We start from the raw sequence: 20,082 nt of genomic DNA, 5'->3' as shown, positions 1-20,082 counted from the left end.
TGGTTTCTTTTTTTTTTTTTTTTTTTTTTTTTGAGAGAGCGATTTTTGCTATAGGGTAAGTGAGCTTGCAAGAGAGACAGAAAGTGAGAAATAAACTGCCAGTGGAGATGGCCATACCACGATTCTTTCTCCTCCATTCTCCTCTTGGGATTTCAGGCATGCATGCACATGCACCTGGCATGAGTTTTAAGGCACAAGGTCTGAGGCTCAAACCATAGTCAGTTGTGTGAGAATTCAACGGCATAACCATTACACCATCTGCTGGTCCTTAAGGACCAGGATTCTTAATGGCTTTCCCAGTGCCCAAAACAGGAGATGGTGTCAGAGATTAAATCAAATGGAGACATTCTCTAGAATGTGTTCTGGGACTTAGTCATTGTTCTTTACTCCTTTTTCTTTCTCACTTTTCTTTAACTGCCAGAAGGTGGAGAAATTAGCAGAAGGAAACAAATCAGTAGTTGAAGCGTCCATTTAACAGAGTTTTTCTATTCATGCACGTTATAAATCCCTCTGCTCAATATAGTGTGTTATTTGATTAACCGACATTGATCAAGCCACTGGGCTTTTCTGCGATCAAAACCTGGTAGTGAAAAAGAGGTCAAGCCTGGTGTCCTCCACAGATTTGAGTTAATATGTGAACAATCAACCATATGCTGGCTCATAGAAACAAAGTACGCTGCTTTAGGAATTGAACAGGGCATTGCCAAGGGCAGATCTTGCCCACAGCAATATTTCAAGGATTGTTTCCAACTGATGAAATCATGTACCTTGCACTTGGTCTCGAGGGTGTTTTCCAGGAGGTAAATAACTATGTAGTAGTCTACCATCGGGGTTCCCCTAGGGGAGAGATGGCTTGAACGTAGAACCCATGATGGAGGGGCATGTCCAAGGGATGGTCTTTCACAGCATTCTTGAATCCTTTCCTTCATCCTCTGGCCCTCTCCTCCTGGCCATTTTGATTCTGATTTTTAGTATTTCTAATCCCATTTCTGTTCAGCTGTCTCTGAGTAGCTTAAACTCTCTATTTCAAATTCCTTTTGCCACATGATTATTTATAATCTCCAAGCTTCCACAACACTGGGCACAATCTGACCTAGGGACCAAGTTCCAAAGATTATTAACACTGACTTAAGGTTTCAAACTGAAGAATAAAAACCTTAACATTTAGGGAAAGCCAATATTCTATCGCTTTTGTTGTTAGAGTCATATATTGGGTTGTCAGAAAAGTCATGATGTATTTTTCTACTTTTTTCTGTGCAAAAATGTGTCATGACTTTTCCAACAACCCAGTAGATAGCCTTTTCTCTCTATGAAGAAAAACAGATTCAAATCCAGAAATAAATGATTTTAACATTTTCTTACAGTGAATCTAAAAATAATGGGGCCTATCATGAGCAGATGTGAGAAAAACAATCAAATGCTTTAACATTCCCTTTCTCTGTAAATGTTTTAGAAAGTCAGTAATTCACACTTTGAGCAGCCAGATACCTAAACATTATGGCACTTTTTCAAAAGGCTAGCCAGCGAACCGTAACAGCTGGAGACCCAAGAGATGATACCACATCACAAACGAGAACCCTGCTTTTGACATCCACCAGAGATTCTTTTCTCTCTCTATAGCATACACACATCATCCATCCCAAATTCTAGGAAGCACTGTGGAAAACCACAAAGCACCTATGCAACCTCTCCTTCTTCTCCACTTTACCCCCCACCCCCATCCCCAGGGCGAATTATTGAGTCGTTGGGAAAGTCATGAAGCAGTTTTGCATAGGAAAGCCTAGAAAAATACATCATGATTTTCCCGACCACCTAATAGTATATGGATTACCCACTGGCATTTGCTGGTTCTATGGCAAGGGAAGATGGGGTAAAGGTCACAAAGATCTTACAGTCAGACTGTGTGAGCTGAAACCTCAACGTGTCCACACCCTATGTAGCTGTGGGTGGATTGCCATCACATCCTTGTCTATGAAACAGCCATGGTGACAGTGGTTTCCGTTTCACAGAGCTAGAATGAGGATTAAATGTGGTCACTACAGGGAGGGAAGTTTCCGTGGTACTCAGAGCACAGACTCCATACATATGGGGTATAATTTCATTTACATTTTGTGGACTCTCATTTTACAAGCTCTCACTGACGCCTGTACACCTTCCACAATAGCTCTTTTTATAAGGAACTGGGTCACAAAGAGCTCAGCTGAAGAAACTCTTTAATTACCTCCAATTAATCTTGGAAGATTTTCTGTAGTCCTAACTGGAGCCAGTTAGGTCTTGATAAAGCGACCTTTAAACTTACCATCTATTGACATTTTGCTTGTTGGTCTTTAATCCTTTGTTATATTACCATTCTACTAAGTATTCATCCCAACATAAAGCATTCTATTCATGGTATTTTGTTGTTGTTGTTGAAATGTTTCGATTGTAATAGCAAAATTGAAACTTGGTCAAGTTGACCTCACTGATTCTCATCACTTGAACCATTGTGATGGCTATGACGGATGAAAGGATAAGAATTAGGCCCTTGATTAATTTGGGGAGTGAGAGTCACTAGTTCAACAACACCAGAATGTTATGGTTATTATTTATTAGCTTCTCATAGGGAACATTTGCATCCTGATATGCTTGTCAACTAAAAATTAATAAAAGAATCAAAATAATAACCAGGATAAGCCAACACCCCTGTAAATAGGAGAAAAATAAGAGACTGTGCCTAGAATCGTTCACAGGTGTACGTAGAAGAAGGACCTTGAGGTGCAGCTGGCTGACACTGCCTGGTCCTCGGCATAAATAGACCATGTGGGCCAGTAGGCCCCCAGACAAGGAGTCAGCCAAAGCCTTTGTCTCCACAATGGGCTGAATCCAGAGTCACAGCAGTGACAATAGTTCAGACATGATGCCTACTGTGCCCATCACTCTAAAATTAGAACACACTGCTTAAAGCTGGCAGTCACATTGCCCTAAATCCATTTTTAATTCCAAATAAAATACTCCTAAGAGGTTTCTGTTCTACCACTGCCTACTGTCATGCGTTTAATTGGCAAAATGGATCCATGCCAATCAGCTTTAAATAATACCCCTGGGTTCCTGTAAACTTTTTCACAATTTATGACTCCCTAGTTCCTTGAGATATACTGCCTTAGGAGGGTTCTACATCCTTGGGAATTCTTGGATACTTAAATGGAAGTCCTTTTTATTCAATTACTTTTTTTTAAAATGCGTACAAGTTTAACTCTCTTTCATTAGGGAAGTCCAACACAATGACCATGATCAACACTATTTCTTCAAAATTTGTTGACTAGCACCGTGCAAGGCTTCACAGTCACCCTTCTGAAGAACACTGCCCAACCTAAAGGCTCTGAGGAAGGGGCAGGAGATTGAAAGAGTGAAAGTTTTTGAAAGTCACAAGAAATCATTTCTCTTTTTCGATTAAAATCTTAGACTGCCTTTTTTTTCCCCTATGAGGTTTGATTTCTCTAAATATTGCATAAAGAAATATATAGGTACCAGGGAGTGGACATGAATAACTGATGGTCCTCATTGAGAAACTGCTCTAGCAAAGGTTAATCTGTTGTTGAAAGAACAGAAAGTCTCCCAGCAGTAGGAGAATATTCATTTTCAGCCACCAGCATTCACTGGGCCATTATGCATCTGAGCTGTCAGAGGCTCAGGTAAAACCTGTTCATCCAAATAACTGGCTACCGGATCTAAGCTGTGACCTACTTGAGCCAAGCAAATTACTGGTTAAATGTTCCACAGGCACATGTGCTAGGTAGCTTCAATTTAGCTCAGAGAAGCTTTTGCACCACTACAGGTGTACATGGAGAGGCAGAAGAGATGGGAAGAAAGACAAAAATATCCCAACATATGGATAGGATGGAACTGACAGATGGGGACCATCTTAGTCCTAGAAAGGCAGACTGGGAAAGAAAAAGATGTTTGAACCAAATCCATGGGTGTGGTGTGAAATTGTGCTGTAACTGTTGGATCTTAATACCATGAAACAATTCTCTTTTTATCCTTATTTCTCTGTATCTTTGGGAAAGGTGAAGTAAAAAATATCACAAGCACAAGAGATGATGGAGTATCTGCTCCATCCATTGTTACCCTATAGGAAGCTCTCTAAGGAGCTTGACACTCAATCACATAAAATTCACTGTAAATTCAACCTTCACATTTCACCACTGTCCTCTGCTAAAGAGAGTTGACTTTTTTTCTGGAATTTTAATACCACAATAAAGCGTAATGTATTTATTTATTTTTTTTATTTTTTTTAGAGATTTTCGCTATAGGGCGCATGCGCTCGCCAGACAGACAGAAAGAGACATAGAGACAGAAAGCGAGAAATCAACCCCCAGGGCGGATGGTCACGCCGCAATCCCTTCTCCTCCATTCTCCTCTCGGGATCTTGGGCACGCACGCACACGTGCCCGGCGTGAGTTTCAAGCCACCGGGTCCAGGACGTGAACCACGGTCGACTATATGGGAGTCCAGCGACATAGCCATTACGCTAACTGCTGGTTCCCAAGCATAATGTATTAATCCCTTCATAATAAGACCAAAAACTTAAACAAAAAAACTTGCTGTGTAAAGTCAAAAAGGAGAGACACCTCAGAATGGTGGCTGCTGGATGGGGGAAAAAAGTGTAATACTTGCTAAAACCAAGAAATCTTGGAGATGGGAAGACCAGATTCACAAATTTTTACCTAGTTGACAATGTAGCCAAATACAAACTTGGGGATATCTTCTCAGTACTTTTAACATCTGTGATTGTCAGGCACCAAGACCTCTGGCACAGGAAAGGAGTGAGGATTTTTCCTTGGAGTCATATAATCTTATACAGCTCAAAGAGGGATTATATATCCATTAGGGCACTGGGAAAAGCCATGGCATATTTTTCTGTGTTTTTCTATGTAAAACTGCATCATGACTTTTCTGATGCTTGCTACTTTCATTCATAAAAAGAGATTAAGAGACAAAGGATCTCCAACCACATTGCCAGGAAAGTACCAGAACTATTACAGAAATCCAGGGCCCCAGAGAGTTGAGTCAGTGTCTACCTCCATCCTCATTCCAACTCCCCACATCATTTCATATCAGACAGCAATATGGAGGAAAAATTAAGAGGGACAGGACAGGCAAGCCTGATCACATATCTGTTTGGTATTACTTACTAATACCTAAAAAGACAATGTTTTATTTTGTCTCATTTCAAGGTAAAATGAAAAGAAAATGCTTTTTCCCAAAGGACTTGTTATCTGGGCAATTAAACTAGAGCCATCCTATTCCAGAACTGATTGTGACATTAGCTCCAATGTCGCCACCTTCAGCAATATCGTTTTTTTTTTTTTTTTAAGAGAGATTTTTGTTATAGGGCAGATGTGCTCACCAGAAACACAGACTGAGAAAGTGAGAAATCACACCCCCCCCAGGGGGTATGGCCACACCACAATCCCTTCTCCTTCATTCTCCTCTTGAGATTCTGGCCACATAAGCACATGTACCTGGCATGAATTTTAAGCTGCTGGGTCCAGGCCTCAAACCATGGTCAATTACATGTGAGTTCAGCAATGCAATCAGTATGCATCTGCTGGTCCCTCAGCAATATCTTGAAAAGAGCCGAGAAGTTCCCCAGCAATGATCAGAAGTAACGTGTTCCTCTTATTCAGACTATTTGTAAAACACTTTTGGCCATTGTTGCCCAGGGACTTTACTCATCTTGTCCTTGATGAGCTATGGAGTTACATGCTAGATACAGGCATGCTAAACCAGCTTATCCAGCTGGACACAATATAGCAGGGGCTGCTTCTTGAAGTGGTTGTTTCTAGCGGATAACACAAACCCACACTTATTGAATGACATGGACATCTACAAAAGTAACCGGTAGGAAACAGGATGCCTCCCAGGCAGAGATCAGTAAGAGGGGGCTTTATTATCACTCAATGGTTGGGATCCTCTCTTCTAGAGAAACAATACTACCAAAGAAAGTAAAAATCAACATGGACACACATAATAAGGGTTTCGAGATGACATCTGACTTTTCATGCAATATTTTTACCCTGACCAAAGATTTTTCTCCCCAAGAAACACTGACACCATTAGCCATTTAAAGCATCTGACTCTCTTTGCTTTGGTTCCTTGCATCGCAAACAACCATCAGACAAGCAGAATCTCTCCTACATGTGTGTCCTCAAAGGAATACACTGGGGCGGAGACTTTAGTTAGCCCACCAGATTAAGAGCTGTACTTCTCACTGACCATTCGTGTTCCGGTTTATTGTTTACTACCTGGAGATTTTGATAAGTAAGAAGAAGAAGAGATCAGAGATAGGTTCTTGGTAGACCAGGGCTTGGAAAACTGCAAACCAGAAGTAGAAGGCAGTGGATTCACCATATTTCCACCAGAGAAGACTGTGTTTGGGCAATGAGAGGCTGCCCCATCAGGCTTTGTTGCCATCATGAGATTTGCAACCAGCAAAATTGTCTGCTTGGCAATCTCCACAGTGGTGAGGTACACTTTTCTGTCATAAAACCTGACCACCAGCTCTAAGAAGGCACCATGCAAAGGGGCATTATTGGACACCAACACTACATACCATGCACTGAAAAGAAAAACAAAAAACAGTACCTGTCTCCTTAGATCTCTTGTTTTCTTGGTCATCTTGTCAATGGCAATGTTTAGAGGATCTCCTTTTTCTTTCCTTCCAGTCTATTAAGAAAAGAGAAATAATTTCTGGGTTAGAAATTTCAATGTTAGAGACATTCATTAAAAGCTAAAAATCACTTATGAAAACACCTGAGTTGTAGATTCGGATCAATTTTTTTTTTAAATAAAGAGTTCCTTTATATATATAACCAGTATGATTTGGTTTCTAAGGTTTTTTCCCCCTCAAATAAAAATTACAATGTATAAAAATTAGCACATTCTCTGGATGGTTATACACCTCTCCACATTCAACTCCATGCAAATCTACATTTTCTTTTTTTCCCCCCAGACACTTAGTGATAAATAAACACTATGTTTCATTTTTTTGCCTTCAATTACAAATGTTTTCTGCTTCTGTAGTCTGTAACCACACTTTTGAACAGAAGATAACTGAGATGACAGAAACTAAATAGAAAAGGATTTTAAGTGTATTACCAGAATTCAGAATTTTATACCAATATTTTATAGGCCATATTGTAACCTAGAACTTGAGGTCATGAGGAAAACTTCCCTTATGACTGTAATGGGCATGCAAAACTGAAATATGTAAACATCAGATCTGTAGGCTGGGTTTAATGCAATAAGTCTTTTCTGCAAATCATTTGATTAACCTTTTTCTTTTCCTTTGAACAAATAGCTGATGCATAGCCCTATAAGGTTTTCATTAAAAAGCAAAAACCAGGGTGTGTGTGTATATATATATGTGTGTGTGTGTGTTCATGTGTGTGTACATTTTCAGCCATCTAAAATTATACAAATCCCCATTTTTCTTCCCTGTCCCCTAAACGCATATGGTGACCCTTTCAGGGATCAAGTTTGTTAGTAGAAGGAGCTTAAAATAAAATGAACAATATTTTACAACGATAACGTATCAGGATTGTTTTGCTAGAAAACAAACATGGATGCAGAAGAATGCGCAGCTTTCTCTTTCAAGGGAATGTGGAATGTGAAGGCATAGCACCTGTGACCCCAACACCTGCCTCTCCATATTCAGGAGTGCCTCAAGTTCCTCAGCCCGAGGCTCTTCCTTGTCTTTTTGGTTTTCTCCTTACAAAAGGACGTGTGTCATCAAAATATGGGGCACTTCTGTGGAAGTCTGGGTCATGATCATTCTCAGAATTACAAATTTCTTTACATCCTTTCCATTTATTCAAGTAATAAGAAATGTACTTTTAAAAAGTTTAAAACTAAGTTTGGTTTAAAATGTGGATATAACAAAAGGACATTGAATCACTGAAGTCTTTAATGTTAAAAAAAAAATTGAAGGGGGCTAGGAATGGTACTCCCATTACTACAAGAGTAACGCACACCTATACAGGAAGGCTGAAAGCATTGTTCGAGTCTGGACCTGGCGGGAGAACATGCTGGGCACGTGTGCATGTGTGCCCAGAATCCCCAAAGAATGAAGAGAGAGAGGAAGAGGGTTTGTGGCATCACCCATTCCCCATGAGGGATGCTTTCTCCTCTCCCTTGCTCTCTTTCTCTGTCTTTCTCTAGTAAGCACACATGCCCCCTAGCAAAAAAAGAAAGGAAAGAAAGGGGCTAGGTTCACATTTGGGACCTCCCTGAGCACACAGAATCTGCATTTGCACATGTGCCTACGATCTGGACTGGCAGAGGCTGCAGGTGGGGAATGGGGCCTGAAGACCACGTTAGAGGTGCTTGTCTTTCTCTCTCTTAAGAAATAACTGAATAACCTTTGAAAAAGTTCAAGTCAGGGACCAGCAGATGATATAATGGTTACATCACTGGACTCCCGTGTAGTCAATTGGTTTGATTCCCAGGAAGCTGGCGACTTAAAACTCACGCTGGGCACATATGCGTGTTTGCCCAAAATCCCGAGAGGAGACTAGAGAAGAAGGGATAGCTACATGATCATTTCTCCTGGGGGGTGATTTCTCACTTTCTGTCTCTTTGTCTCTCTGGAGAGCACAAATTCCTTATAGCAAAAATCTCTCTGGGGAAAAAAAAAAGTACAAGATAATTTGGCTACACAAATTAATTACTAAGTGGTTACTAGGGCCTGAGGCTGGGTTCATTTCATCTTGTCAGTGACATCTTTGTCACCATTTACAAACGAGAAATGCAGGATTGCAACAGGCCTAGAGTTGGAGGAAGGGGAGTGAGACATTTGTAATATTTAAGAGGAGAACTCCATAATCAAAATAAACGACATTTTAATGGAATATTTTTAAAAATCAAAATTAATGCAAAAAAAACATATTGAACAAAATATCAAAATCTTAAACACAGAATCCAGCAGAGCTGGGATTAGAGAGAGGAGAGTGAGATGAACTGTGTTAGTGTAGCATCAAATGGCATTTTTAGACTCTAAACTTTAAAATTTGGAGGGTATATTTATACTAAAAGAAAGCATTATTTATCTGAAATTAAGTTCGAATGTACTGTATTTTTTTTTTTATTCAGAGAACAATTTTTGCTATAGGGCACGTATGCTTGACAGAGAGACAGAAAGTGAGAAATAGCTCCCCAGAGAGGTGGCCACGCCACAATCCCTTCTCCTCCATCTCCTCCCAGGATTTTGGGCACATATGCACACATGCTGGACATGAGTTTAAGTTGTGGGGTCTGGGACTTGAACCTCAATCAACTACATGGGAGTACAGCAACATAACCATTATGCCATATGCTGGCCCTATGAGTGTCTTGTATTTTTATGTGCTAAATCTGGCAAGCCTGCCCCCAAGGGTAGGGGCAATGCTTCAGACTGTAACTGGGGTTGTTATGGAAACGGGAGGGAGTCAGCACGGTTCCATTCTGTGAGAAGAGTAACACAAGGATTTGGTGTCCTTCTGGCATGGATAATCTGCAACTGTAATCTATACACCCTTAGCTGTGAGGCATCATGTTGGACACTGAGGGGGAGCACATGGATAGTGAGGGTTCTGGTTCTGTCTAGAAGCTTCTAACACAGGTGAGCCAACCAGAGCAATAATAACAGCTGTGCAGAGACCAGCACTCTGAAGGGCTGAACTGCTCAGAAGAGGGAAAAGGTGTTGCATTTGGGAAGAAGCCAAGTGATCTCACACGGGGAAGGAAAATCTGACTGGACCCTAAGCCCTGGGTAAGATTGGAACAGGAAGAAGAGAAGTACCTTGGGAACCAGCAGTTAGCGTAATGGCTATGTCGCTGGACTCCCATGTAGTTGACCGCAGTTCGCGTCCCGGACCTGGTGGCTTAAAACTCACGCCGGGCACGTGTGCATGCGTGCCCAAGATCCCGAGAGGAGAATGGAGGAGAAGGGATTGCTGTGTGACCAACCCCCTGGGGGGTGATTTCTCGCTTTCTGTCTCTATGTCTCTCTCTGTCTGTCCGGCGAGCGTACGTGCCCTTTAGCAAAAATCTCTCCAAAAAAAAAAAAAGAAGTACCTTGAGTGGCAAAAAGAAAGCCCCATGTTTATTGCAGCACTATTCACGATAGCCAAGATATGGAATCAACCTGAGTTCATCAACAACAGATGTATGAATAAAGAAAACGTGGTATTATGTACATGATGGAATACGATTCAACCATAGAAAAGCATGAAATTCTGTCATTCATAGCAGCATTAATGAGTCTGGAGGACATTATATTAAGTGAAGTAGAAGCCAGGCACAGAAGGACATCTACCATATCTTTTTAACCACATGTAGGAGATAAAGAATTGGATTTTCTAGAAGCAGAGAGTATAATAGTGTTTACCAGAAGCTGGGAAAAGTAGAGGGTGGGGGTGGGTAGGATAGGGTGGCATTGGCTAAGGGATACAAAATTACAGTTAGAGGGGAAGAACAGATTGAAAGTTTCTATAGCACTGTAGTTAATGATATATGTACACCTCAAGATAACTCTAAGAGAGGAATTTAAATGCTCTCAACACACACACACATACACGCAAACCAAAAAAATATTTCAGGTGCTAGATATGCTAATTACCCTACTTTGATCAATACACATTATATTCATGTATTTTAAAAATCACACCATACCCAATAAATACGTATAATTACTAAGGGTCAATCTATTTTTTTAAAAAAAAGGCATCAAGACAAGAAAACGATGTTGGGATACAGAAGGACAGAGAATGAAATGGTCCAGTCTTTTCCCCATATATTAACAGATCAGTTTAACTAGCTATAGAGATGAATTATCTTCCTAAGAGTTTTTTTATAAAAAAAAAAAAATACTGTGATTACCACTGATTATGTTTGGATCTGCAAGCCCAGGGAGTCTCTAATGACTCTAGTATCTCATGTTCTTGCTGTTGAACATTTGTGGGCTTCATACTTGTGATCCTGAATTTTTCCACCTTTCAAGTCTTTGGCTGAAGGCAATTCAGAAATGCAATTGACTTGGGTGCCATATCTGTTGTCACTCTTTGGGGAGGCTGGAGATTATTAATGGAAAGGCCAGAATTTAGGAATTGGGAGTACTAGCCAAAACAGTCAATTTACTGACCCTTTGTTAGCCCCAATACATTTCCTTTTTTAATTTCCAGAGGATGTGTGCACTTGCCAGAAAGAGACAAAAAGAGAGAGAGGGGAAGGGAAAATGCTGGACTGTTGGAAAGTTATGACATATTTTTCTATGTTTCTCAAAGGTCATTTATTTAAAGAACAAAGATCAATCAATGATATTTTGCCTGTTTTGTTCGATAACCTTTTGCCATCTTTCAGTGAGCTTCATAATTCCTTGTTCATAAAAGGACCTATCGTTAGAGGTGAAAAACTGAACAAGGTGCTGAATTATAGTCTCATCTAAACTGAATGATATACCATGCAAGGAGTTTTGAAAACAGCAAACCAAGAGAATTCTGATGGCGCAAGGTCAGGTGAGTATGGTGGGTGTGGCAACACATCCCATCCAAGCTCCAATCATTTTTGACAGGTGATCAAACTTGAGTGTGGTCTTGCATTGTGATGGAACACAACTCCTTTACGATCAACAAGCTCAAGACGTTTCTGGAGGATGGATTTGTTCAAACTGTCCAATTGCCAACAGAACACATTCAAATTGATTGGTTCCATGGTAGGAGCTCAAAAAACACACCTTTAAAATCCCGCCACACGGAGAGCTTAACTGTCCTCTCATGAATGCCTTTGTTCAAAGTTGTTGGAGCCAAACCACCACGTCAGGACCAAGACGGCTTGAGCACCACATCGTTGTAAACAATCCACTCTTTATCATCAGTCACTCAGTCATTAGTCACTTCAAAAAAGGATCATTTTCTTCACGTTTAATGAGCATGTCACAAATGTTCAGACGTGCTGTCAAATGAACTTCTTTGAGTTCATGAGAAACCCAAATATTAAGCTTGTTTACATATCCCTGCTTCTTCTGGTGGTTGTGAATGCTTGAATGAGGGATGTTCAATATTTTTGCAATGTCTTGTGTTGTGTAACATGGGTTTGACTCAATCATTGGCTTAATTTTGTTGTCATCAACCTTTTGCTGTCATCAACCTTAGTGGGCCTCCCTGACTGAGAAGCATCATTGAGATCAAAATCACCAGGATGGAATTTCATGAACCATCATTGCACTGGTGTTCCTGTAGAGTGCTGTCACTGTAAACTTTATGCAACTTTTCACAAGCTTGGCACGCGGTCTTCCCTTTACAGAAGTAAAACTGTAAAATCTGGCGAAAATGTGCACTTTGGTCTTCCATTTCCCACTTGTAAAACCTCCAAAACAGAATCAAATTGCTTAATTTTTGTTTTAGAATGAAACTAGAACTGTGGGCTGTCAAATGACATAGCAATAACATAGATGCAAACATCTCTAGTACTCCCAAAAATGAACTAGTGCCATCTGTTGCAAAACGATGTCATGACTTTTCTGACAAAACAATACATCCCTCAATGGGTTGTGCTTATGCCCCAAGCCCTTCTCCTCCATTTCTCTATCTTGTCAGGATTTGAGACACCCACATTCATGCACCCAGAATGTTTTTCAAGCCACTAGGTCTGGGATTCAAACCATGGTCAGCCATGTGGGTTCTGGCTCCTTTAACCATTAAGCTATGTGACTGACCCTCTAATCTCTTTTTTTTTGTGGTTTTGTTAAAGGGTATATACACTCACTGGGGAGAGACAAAGACAGAGAGAGAGGGGAAAGAGGAAATGAGAAAGCACCTCCCATGGGGGATGGTCAGGTCACAATTCCTTCTCCTCCATGACTCCCTCCTTTTGGGACTTTGAGCATGCACATACATGGGCCCAACGTTTTTGTCAAGTCACCAGGTCCAGGACTCCAACTTGTGCAGTCAGTCTTGTGAGATCCAGCCACCTTAATGACCGGACCACTGGCCAGCCCTCCAATGTCATTAAATAAGGTATGTGTACAGGATAAATGTGGAAGGCAGTCAGTGCTTAGACTTGCACAGCAAATGGGGACTTGCAAGGCATCATGCCATATGCTCCTGTTCTGTTTACCCACATGTGAAAATAATTTTAAACTATTGGAATAAATTGGACAGGAAGCCAATCAGAGAGCAGACAAACATGGGCAGAAACAGAGTCCTGATTCGTAGGCCCAGATCCTATTATTATTATTACGTTCTGTGGTCTTAGACTAATAATTCACCCTGTTTTTCGAAATGTCTGAGTTTTCGCATAGCACAGTAGAAAGCATAATGCATGCCACGTCTTCTTCCCAGGGTGAGCAGGCCAATCCATCACAATGCCAATGTGCTGGAAACAACGAAAGTCTTTAACAGTATTCAGGGTAATTAGGAAAGTATTTTTACCATGGAAAATCATGAAAGAATTGATTTAGAAACTACATAGAAACTAATTTTGGATCACCTGTATGTCTACTTTCTACAGCCAGGCAAATGACATATGGAAACCTAGCCAAAAGCTAGAACCCCTAATGGAAACAATTGTGTCTCTTTAAGGAAGGAATATTTGGGGCAGTTTGTATAAAATAGAGAACCAATCTGGGATATTTCTAAGAGGTGAAATAGGGCTAAGAAACTTTGGCTCAGTCTTTTTACGTACTAGGTTCTTCGATACCTGTGTTACTAAGGATATGATCATTGAGAACAAATTCTAGTTCCCAGGCATTCAACCGTAGCCTCATCCAGGTTTCTCCTTGCCCTCCAAGTTTTTATTTGTTTTTGAGAAAGATTTTTGCTATAGGGTGTGTGTGCTCACTAGAGAGACAGAGAAAGAAAGTTAGAAATCACCCCCTAGGGGGATGGTCACGCCTCAATTCCTTCTCCTCCATTCTCCTCTCAGGATCTTGGGGACGCACGCACATGTGCCTGGCGTGAGTTTTAAGCCACTGGGTCTGGGACTTGAACCACAGTTGACTACATGATAGCCCAGCGACGTAACCATTATGCCATCTACTGGGTCCCAACCTCCAAGTTTTATAAGCTAAAAATTGTTAATCAATTAAAGTGAAAGGAGACCTCAGTTTTCATTTTGACATTGTCGCCAAACAATAAACTGGAAGTGTGGGATTTTAAATCAGTCATCCACTTATTCTCTGTCTGCTGAACAGAAGAGGGGAAAAGTTCTTTGTAACCACTCTCTTTTTCTCTCTGTCTGCCAGGAACTACATGAGGAACCTGGCAATTTCTCTAGACTCCAGAGTTATCCATAGAATGAAGGAGTCAGAGACAAGCTGCCGGACTGTGGAGTATGGGTGCCACAAGAAACACCAAGAATTCTTACTAACCATGGAGAGCACAAAGCCACTCTTCCTGTGTTAGGGCTGCAATCACAGCGCTGCAGAAAAAGCTGAAAACTGGTATGCAGCGGGGTTTTCTTATCTCTAAAATGGAGCTAAATACTAGCTTTGTGGATTATAGTGAACATTAGGAGGGACAGAAGCGGTAAAGTGTTCAGCCCTGAACTCGACCAGCAGAGTGAACCCAGTCCGCATCAGCTGTCCCTCCTTCCCTACAGCCTCGCTCCCCTCACGGGAGATGAGTCTCATTCTGATCACCTATAGCTCATTAGCGCCTTACTGGGACCTCCAGAATCCCAGTCCAGAGCGTTTCCTGTTCTATAGTTAAACCACCTCCCCTCTCTAAAATTCCAAGATTCTGTGATTTCATGTTTCATGTGTTTCTCTTCAAAGGCATCCACAAAATCTCAGTATGGGGACCAGCAGTTAGCATAATGGCTACGTCACTGGACTCCCATGTAGTCAACCAGGGTTCGAGTCCCGGACCCGGTGGCTTAAACTTACTCCGAGGAGCATGTGCATGAGTGCCCAAGATCCTGAGAGGGGAATGGAGGAGAAGGGATTGCAGTGTGGCCATCCCTCCCCCGGGGGGTGATTTCGTGATTTCTCTCTGTCTCTCTCTGTCTTTCTGCTAAGTGCACGCACCCTGAAGAATCCCCGCCCCCCCGCAAAAAAAAAAATCTCCGTGTGAGGTTTATTTCCTGTCACTTTTTGTCCACAGACCTTGTGTGTCAGGACCTGCTCCCCTTCCCCTTCTTTATCTTTCCTTGGGAGCATGAATCTGCAATAGAAATCACCATTTAATAACTACCGTTATTAAAAATGAGGACAGGCGGGAGTTCTCTCCCACACTGCTGCAGGCGCCTCTCCTAGCTGCCATCTGCTGTGCTAGGGAGGTGCGTGTTTATTAAACTTTATTTGTTTTTGTCTTTGAGCACTATTTTACAAAACACATTTAGGGCAGCTCCATGGCTTGAATTGATGAGAGGGAAAGGAGTACATTTCCTGATTTGGGTTTTTATAGGACATCCTTTATTCTCCCATCTTCTGGCTCTGAATTTAGGTCCAGTTTGCCAAATTATCAGATGCTGTCAGGAAGACCTTTCTATTTCCAGCTTAGTCATAACAGAAGGATTAGGCCATTAACTGAAATGTTGATTTTTATGATGCGTTTTCTAGAAAACCACAGTATTTTATTTCCACAGTTTTTTATAATACTACCCTCTCGCCCCTTTGACAATAAAGACCCTTCCACTTTGGACGGGAATATTATTTCTCCTTTCTCTCTCACTATATTACTATCCATCGCACCTTCTGAAAGATTGAATATGCATGAATATATTTACATTAATATGCTGAATAATATACAACTCTTACCAACTCCCTAATTTACAAAACAAAAAAGTAAGAACATTAATTTGTCTATCTCTGAAAATGTGTATTTTTTTTAGGAGCTATTCCCATTCTAGTCTTTCAACCCACCCAAAATACACACTCCAGTACATGGGGCCCTGGGAATAAAATGTACAATACTAGAACTTCTGTCTGATCCATGAGTGCACATCAGTTTCAGGGCATAACATCAATACGTCATTAAGATAGATGTCTATCACTCTCTTCCTTTCCCTATACAGCACCTACAACCTTGACTGCATGCATGAGGGATCTTTAAAATACTGAAAAGCTGTGCCTCGAATAAATTGGATATGTGAGTTGCTAATCAAACGCCCAGTCTTCACATTTTTGTCACTTGAGAGAAGTGGAAGTTGAAGTCCTCAGAATGGCAGGAAGTGATAATGAACCATGTCCTCTCTCTCTAATGCATTTTGCTGTCATTTAAACCTGTGATTTAGACCACAAGAGGGAGGAGAAAAAATTATCTATTGATCCAACAGTCATCCTATTGTATTTGGAGGGTTGCCCACCTACCCTGAAACTCTACACATAGAAATCATATTCTTATGACACATAGCACCACTGTTTATGGAACTTTGAACATTTCATAATACCTTTATATTATGTATAAATCATTGTCAGCCATGTGTACCTTTGTAAATATTTCCTTGTTACTAGCTAAGGACATTTCTCCTGGAAAAGAAACAGATAGCATCTCTTCGGAAAGGATAAAAGTTGAGCAGTAACCATAAAGCAAATCAAATGTTGAGATTTCAGGGTGCTCTGACCATCTCAGAGTCCCGCTTTCCCGAGTCCTGGGGTACTGGAGAGGAGAGGGAAGAGGTAAAGATGGAAAAAGAGAAGTTGATTTATCTGTGACATTTTTCTGCCAGACCTCATCAGTGCCCATGGAAAGATTTGTCAGGGATTATCTAAGAAAATCAAGATAGTGTTATTGGTGAGAACCCCAGGCCCTGCCCACCATTAGAGTATCATTAGTATGTCCACTGGGCAGTGCACAGGAAGGCGGATCACAATGATGCTTATCCTCCCATTGACCTGTCCCTGTTCTGTCAGTAGCAACTGTCTAATTTTTCCTTCTGATTTTCAACCAAGAATTAAACTTAGGATAAATATCCAAACCAATGAGATCAGCTGTAGGTTGTAGGTGGTAGGTGGGATGATTAGGAAGGAGGTGTATTTCTTCCCACTGAGATTGGTAAACTGTTTATCAGATAAACCTTGAATTACTCAGGGAATCTACAAAAATAGATTCCCAGAAAAAAGAGAAACATAGCTGAGAAGGGAAGGAAAAGAGAAAACAAAAGGAGAAACAGGAACAGGGAGATTATGATAGAAATTGGGGACAGTGAGGGAAAAGGAGTTGTGAAAAGGGAATATAAAGAAAGAGGAGAAAGCAAAAAGAAGAGAAAGGAAGTTAGCTTTTGGAGTCAATCAAATTGGCTCATAACTCCCATTATATACTCTCTTAGGCTATTTCAGTTGCTCTAAGAAAAATACCAAAAACTGAATGGTTTAACCCAACAGAAATGTTTGTCTCATAATTCTAGAAGCTGAGAAATCATAGCTCAAAGCACTGACAGGCTGGCCCTGTAGCACATCAGGAGAGCCCCGTACATGGGGATCAGAATACATATAGCCAACTGCAGTTCAAATCCTAGATCCAGCGGCTTGAAAACACTCTGAGTGTGAACATGTGTGTGCCCCAAATCCTGATGGGATGGAGAAATAGAAAAGGATTGTGATGTGATCACCCCCCATGTAGAGAGTGCTTTCTCTCTCTCTCTCTCTCATTCTCTCTCTCTCTCTCTCTCTCTCTCTCTCCCTCTCCTACAGCAAGTGCATGAACCCTCTGGCAATTAAAAGAAAAACAAAACAAAGCAAGAGAGCTGGGCTGGCTGGATCGAGCAAACAGGCCCCAGCAGATAATGTGTCTGATGAAGCCACCTTGTTCATAGACAGTGACCTTCTGACTGGCAGTCACACCAGTTGGCTAAAGGGGTGAAGGAATTCTTTGAGGATCTCTCTTTTTTTTTTTTTAGAGTTTTTTTGCTATAGGGTGCGTGCTCTCGCCAGACAGACAGAGAGAGACATAGAGACAGAAAGCGAGAAATCATCCCCCAGGGGGGATGGTCATGCCACAATCCCTTCTCCTCCATTCTCTTCTCGCAGGATCTTGGGCACGCATGCACACGCACCCAGCATAAGTTTAAGCCACTGGGTCCAGGACTTGAACAGCGATCAACTACGTGGGAGTCCACCAACATAGCCATTATACTAACTGCTGGTCCCTTCTTTTTTTTAAAAAAACAAAAAACAAAAAACAAAAAACATAATATGTATAAATGCACATGAAAGATAGAGAAAGTAACCCCCAATGGGGCCTGGCCATACCATCATTCTTTTTCCTCTAATTTTCTGTCCTTTCAGGATCTTGGCCCTACACACATATCTCTAACATGTATTGCAAGCCTCATGAGCCAGGACTTGAACCCTAGCCATAGGAGATCAAACTTCCTGTGTGTTGTGCTCTACTATGGGTCCAACCCTCTGCTGGGGTCTCTTTATGAGGACACTAATCTCATTTATCAGGATTATGAGACAAGAATTTCTGTTGGGTTAAGCCATTCCATTTTTGGTATTTTTCTTAGAGCAACTGAAATGGTCTAAAAGAGTATATAATGGGAGTTACGAGCCAATTTGATTGACTACAAAAGCTAACTTCCCTTCTCTTCTCATGGCCTGATCATTTCCCAAAAGGTTCTCACTTCCAAATACTGTCACACTGGGGGTTAGGTTTCAACATGTAAACTTTGGTGAACATATTTAGTCTGTAGTATACACTGACTTGCAAAATAGTTGTTTTGCTTGTCATCATATCCTTAGAGCTTGGTGTTATGGCAAATAATATAAATTCAATAAGTTTTATTAAATCAATAAACGAAATATTTGGCCTCTAAAAGCTATAGCATCTATCAGTCATTACCCAAAGCCATAGTATCTACCAATGAATTATCAACTATCACAAGCTAATAAATTCTTGTGTGTTTATCAGTATGGGATATCTGTCACTTATAGCCAAAAAGGCCTAACTAAATTAAACTCTTAAAATACTTGGCCAAAATCATTGGAAAGCTGGTGGTAGGCATGGAAGACTTCATGCAAAGTCCCTCAAGGACACAGCCTCAAGGACAGCCTCAAAGTCCCTCAAGGACACAGGTGATTTAGGCCTTGGTAGAGCATCCACGTTCACTCACAGGGGGGTTTTCTTTTCTTTCTTTTCTTTTCTTTTCTTTTTTTTTTGGAGAGGTTTTGCCATAGGGTGCTTGCGTTCGCCAGAAAGACAGAGAGAGACAGAGAGACAGAAAGAGAGAAATCACCCCCCAGGGGAGATAGCCACGCCACAATTCCTTCTATTCCATTCTCCTTTTGGGATCTTGGGCAAGCACGCTCACATGCCCGGCGTGAATTTAAGCCCCCGGGACTGGGACTCAAATCGTGGTTGGCCACATGGGAGTTCAGCGACATAGCCGTTATGCTAACTGCTGGTCCCACTCGCAGGGTTTTCTCAGCACTAATCAGGGGCCAGACTCTTAAATCCTATTGTATCTCTCCCCTAAATCCAGTTAGTCATTAACCTGGAGAATTTGCCCATCAAAAAGTCTCCAGGAGTCACACTATTTCTCAAGTCCCTCTGACCACAGCTCTGGTCCCCTCTCCCCGCTCCATAGACCTCCAATGTCACATCTTTTATTGTTTCCCTTCCTTATCATCCTCAGTATGGTCTACTAAAACTGAAGTTTCACTTCCTTAGCTCGGTATTTCTAGTTCTGTGTTATCACTAGAGGTCTATTTTTTCAGTAAATTCTTAGGCCTATATTTTGAGACTTCAGAAACTTGTCTCAAACAGCCACATCACTAATCTATTTGTGCCTTCTCAACAACTCGAACTTTCTGCCTCTGTTTTAACCTCATATCCATGTCTGGCTGGAAGTGGCTATTCTCCCTTCAATCTACCATTCACCTAACCAAGCTCTACCCACTCTTCAAGGAACTGCTCAAAACCCTCCTCCTCCAGGTAGTACTCTAGATTCATTCAGCCTATGAAGATCTCTCCCGACTTCCTTCAGTTGAGTACTGCACCAAATAATGTACATGGTAACAATATATCATCTTACATTATTTAATGTCTTCATGTGCCTGCAGAATACAATCCAAGCTTTTTGTAGACAAAGAATGCTTGATTGTTTCCCCAGAGGTTTCAGCAG

The 20,082-nt window shown here is 41.2% G+C and overlaps 1 protein-coding gene across 2 annotated transcripts in view; it reads right to left on the bottom strand.

The window, feature by feature from the left end:
* The window catches only part of CTNNA2 (catenin alpha 2), a 917,008-nt gene that overhangs the window by 320,776 nt on the left and 576,150 nt on the right, over positions 1-20,082 (bottom strand). For both annotated transcript variants that reach the window (XM_027768558.1, XM_027768559.1), the window contains exon 2: positions 6,628-6,708. In XM_027768558.1, coding sequence (XP_027624359.1) covers positions 6,628-6,708 — 81 coding nt within the window. The remainder of the gene's footprint in view (positions 1-6,627; positions 6,709-20,082) is intronic.

This window comes from Tupaia chinensis, unplaced genomic scaffold, assembly GCF_000334495.1.
Source record: "Tupaia chinensis unplaced genomic scaffold, TupChi_1.0 Scaffold146837_1, whole genome shotgun sequence".
Classification (NCBI taxonomy): Eukaryota; Metazoa; Chordata; class Mammalia; order Scandentia; family Tupaiidae; genus Tupaia; species Tupaia belangeri.
Note: the sequence above shows the minus strand (reverse complement) of the source record. Positions and strands in the feature narration are given on the sequence as shown.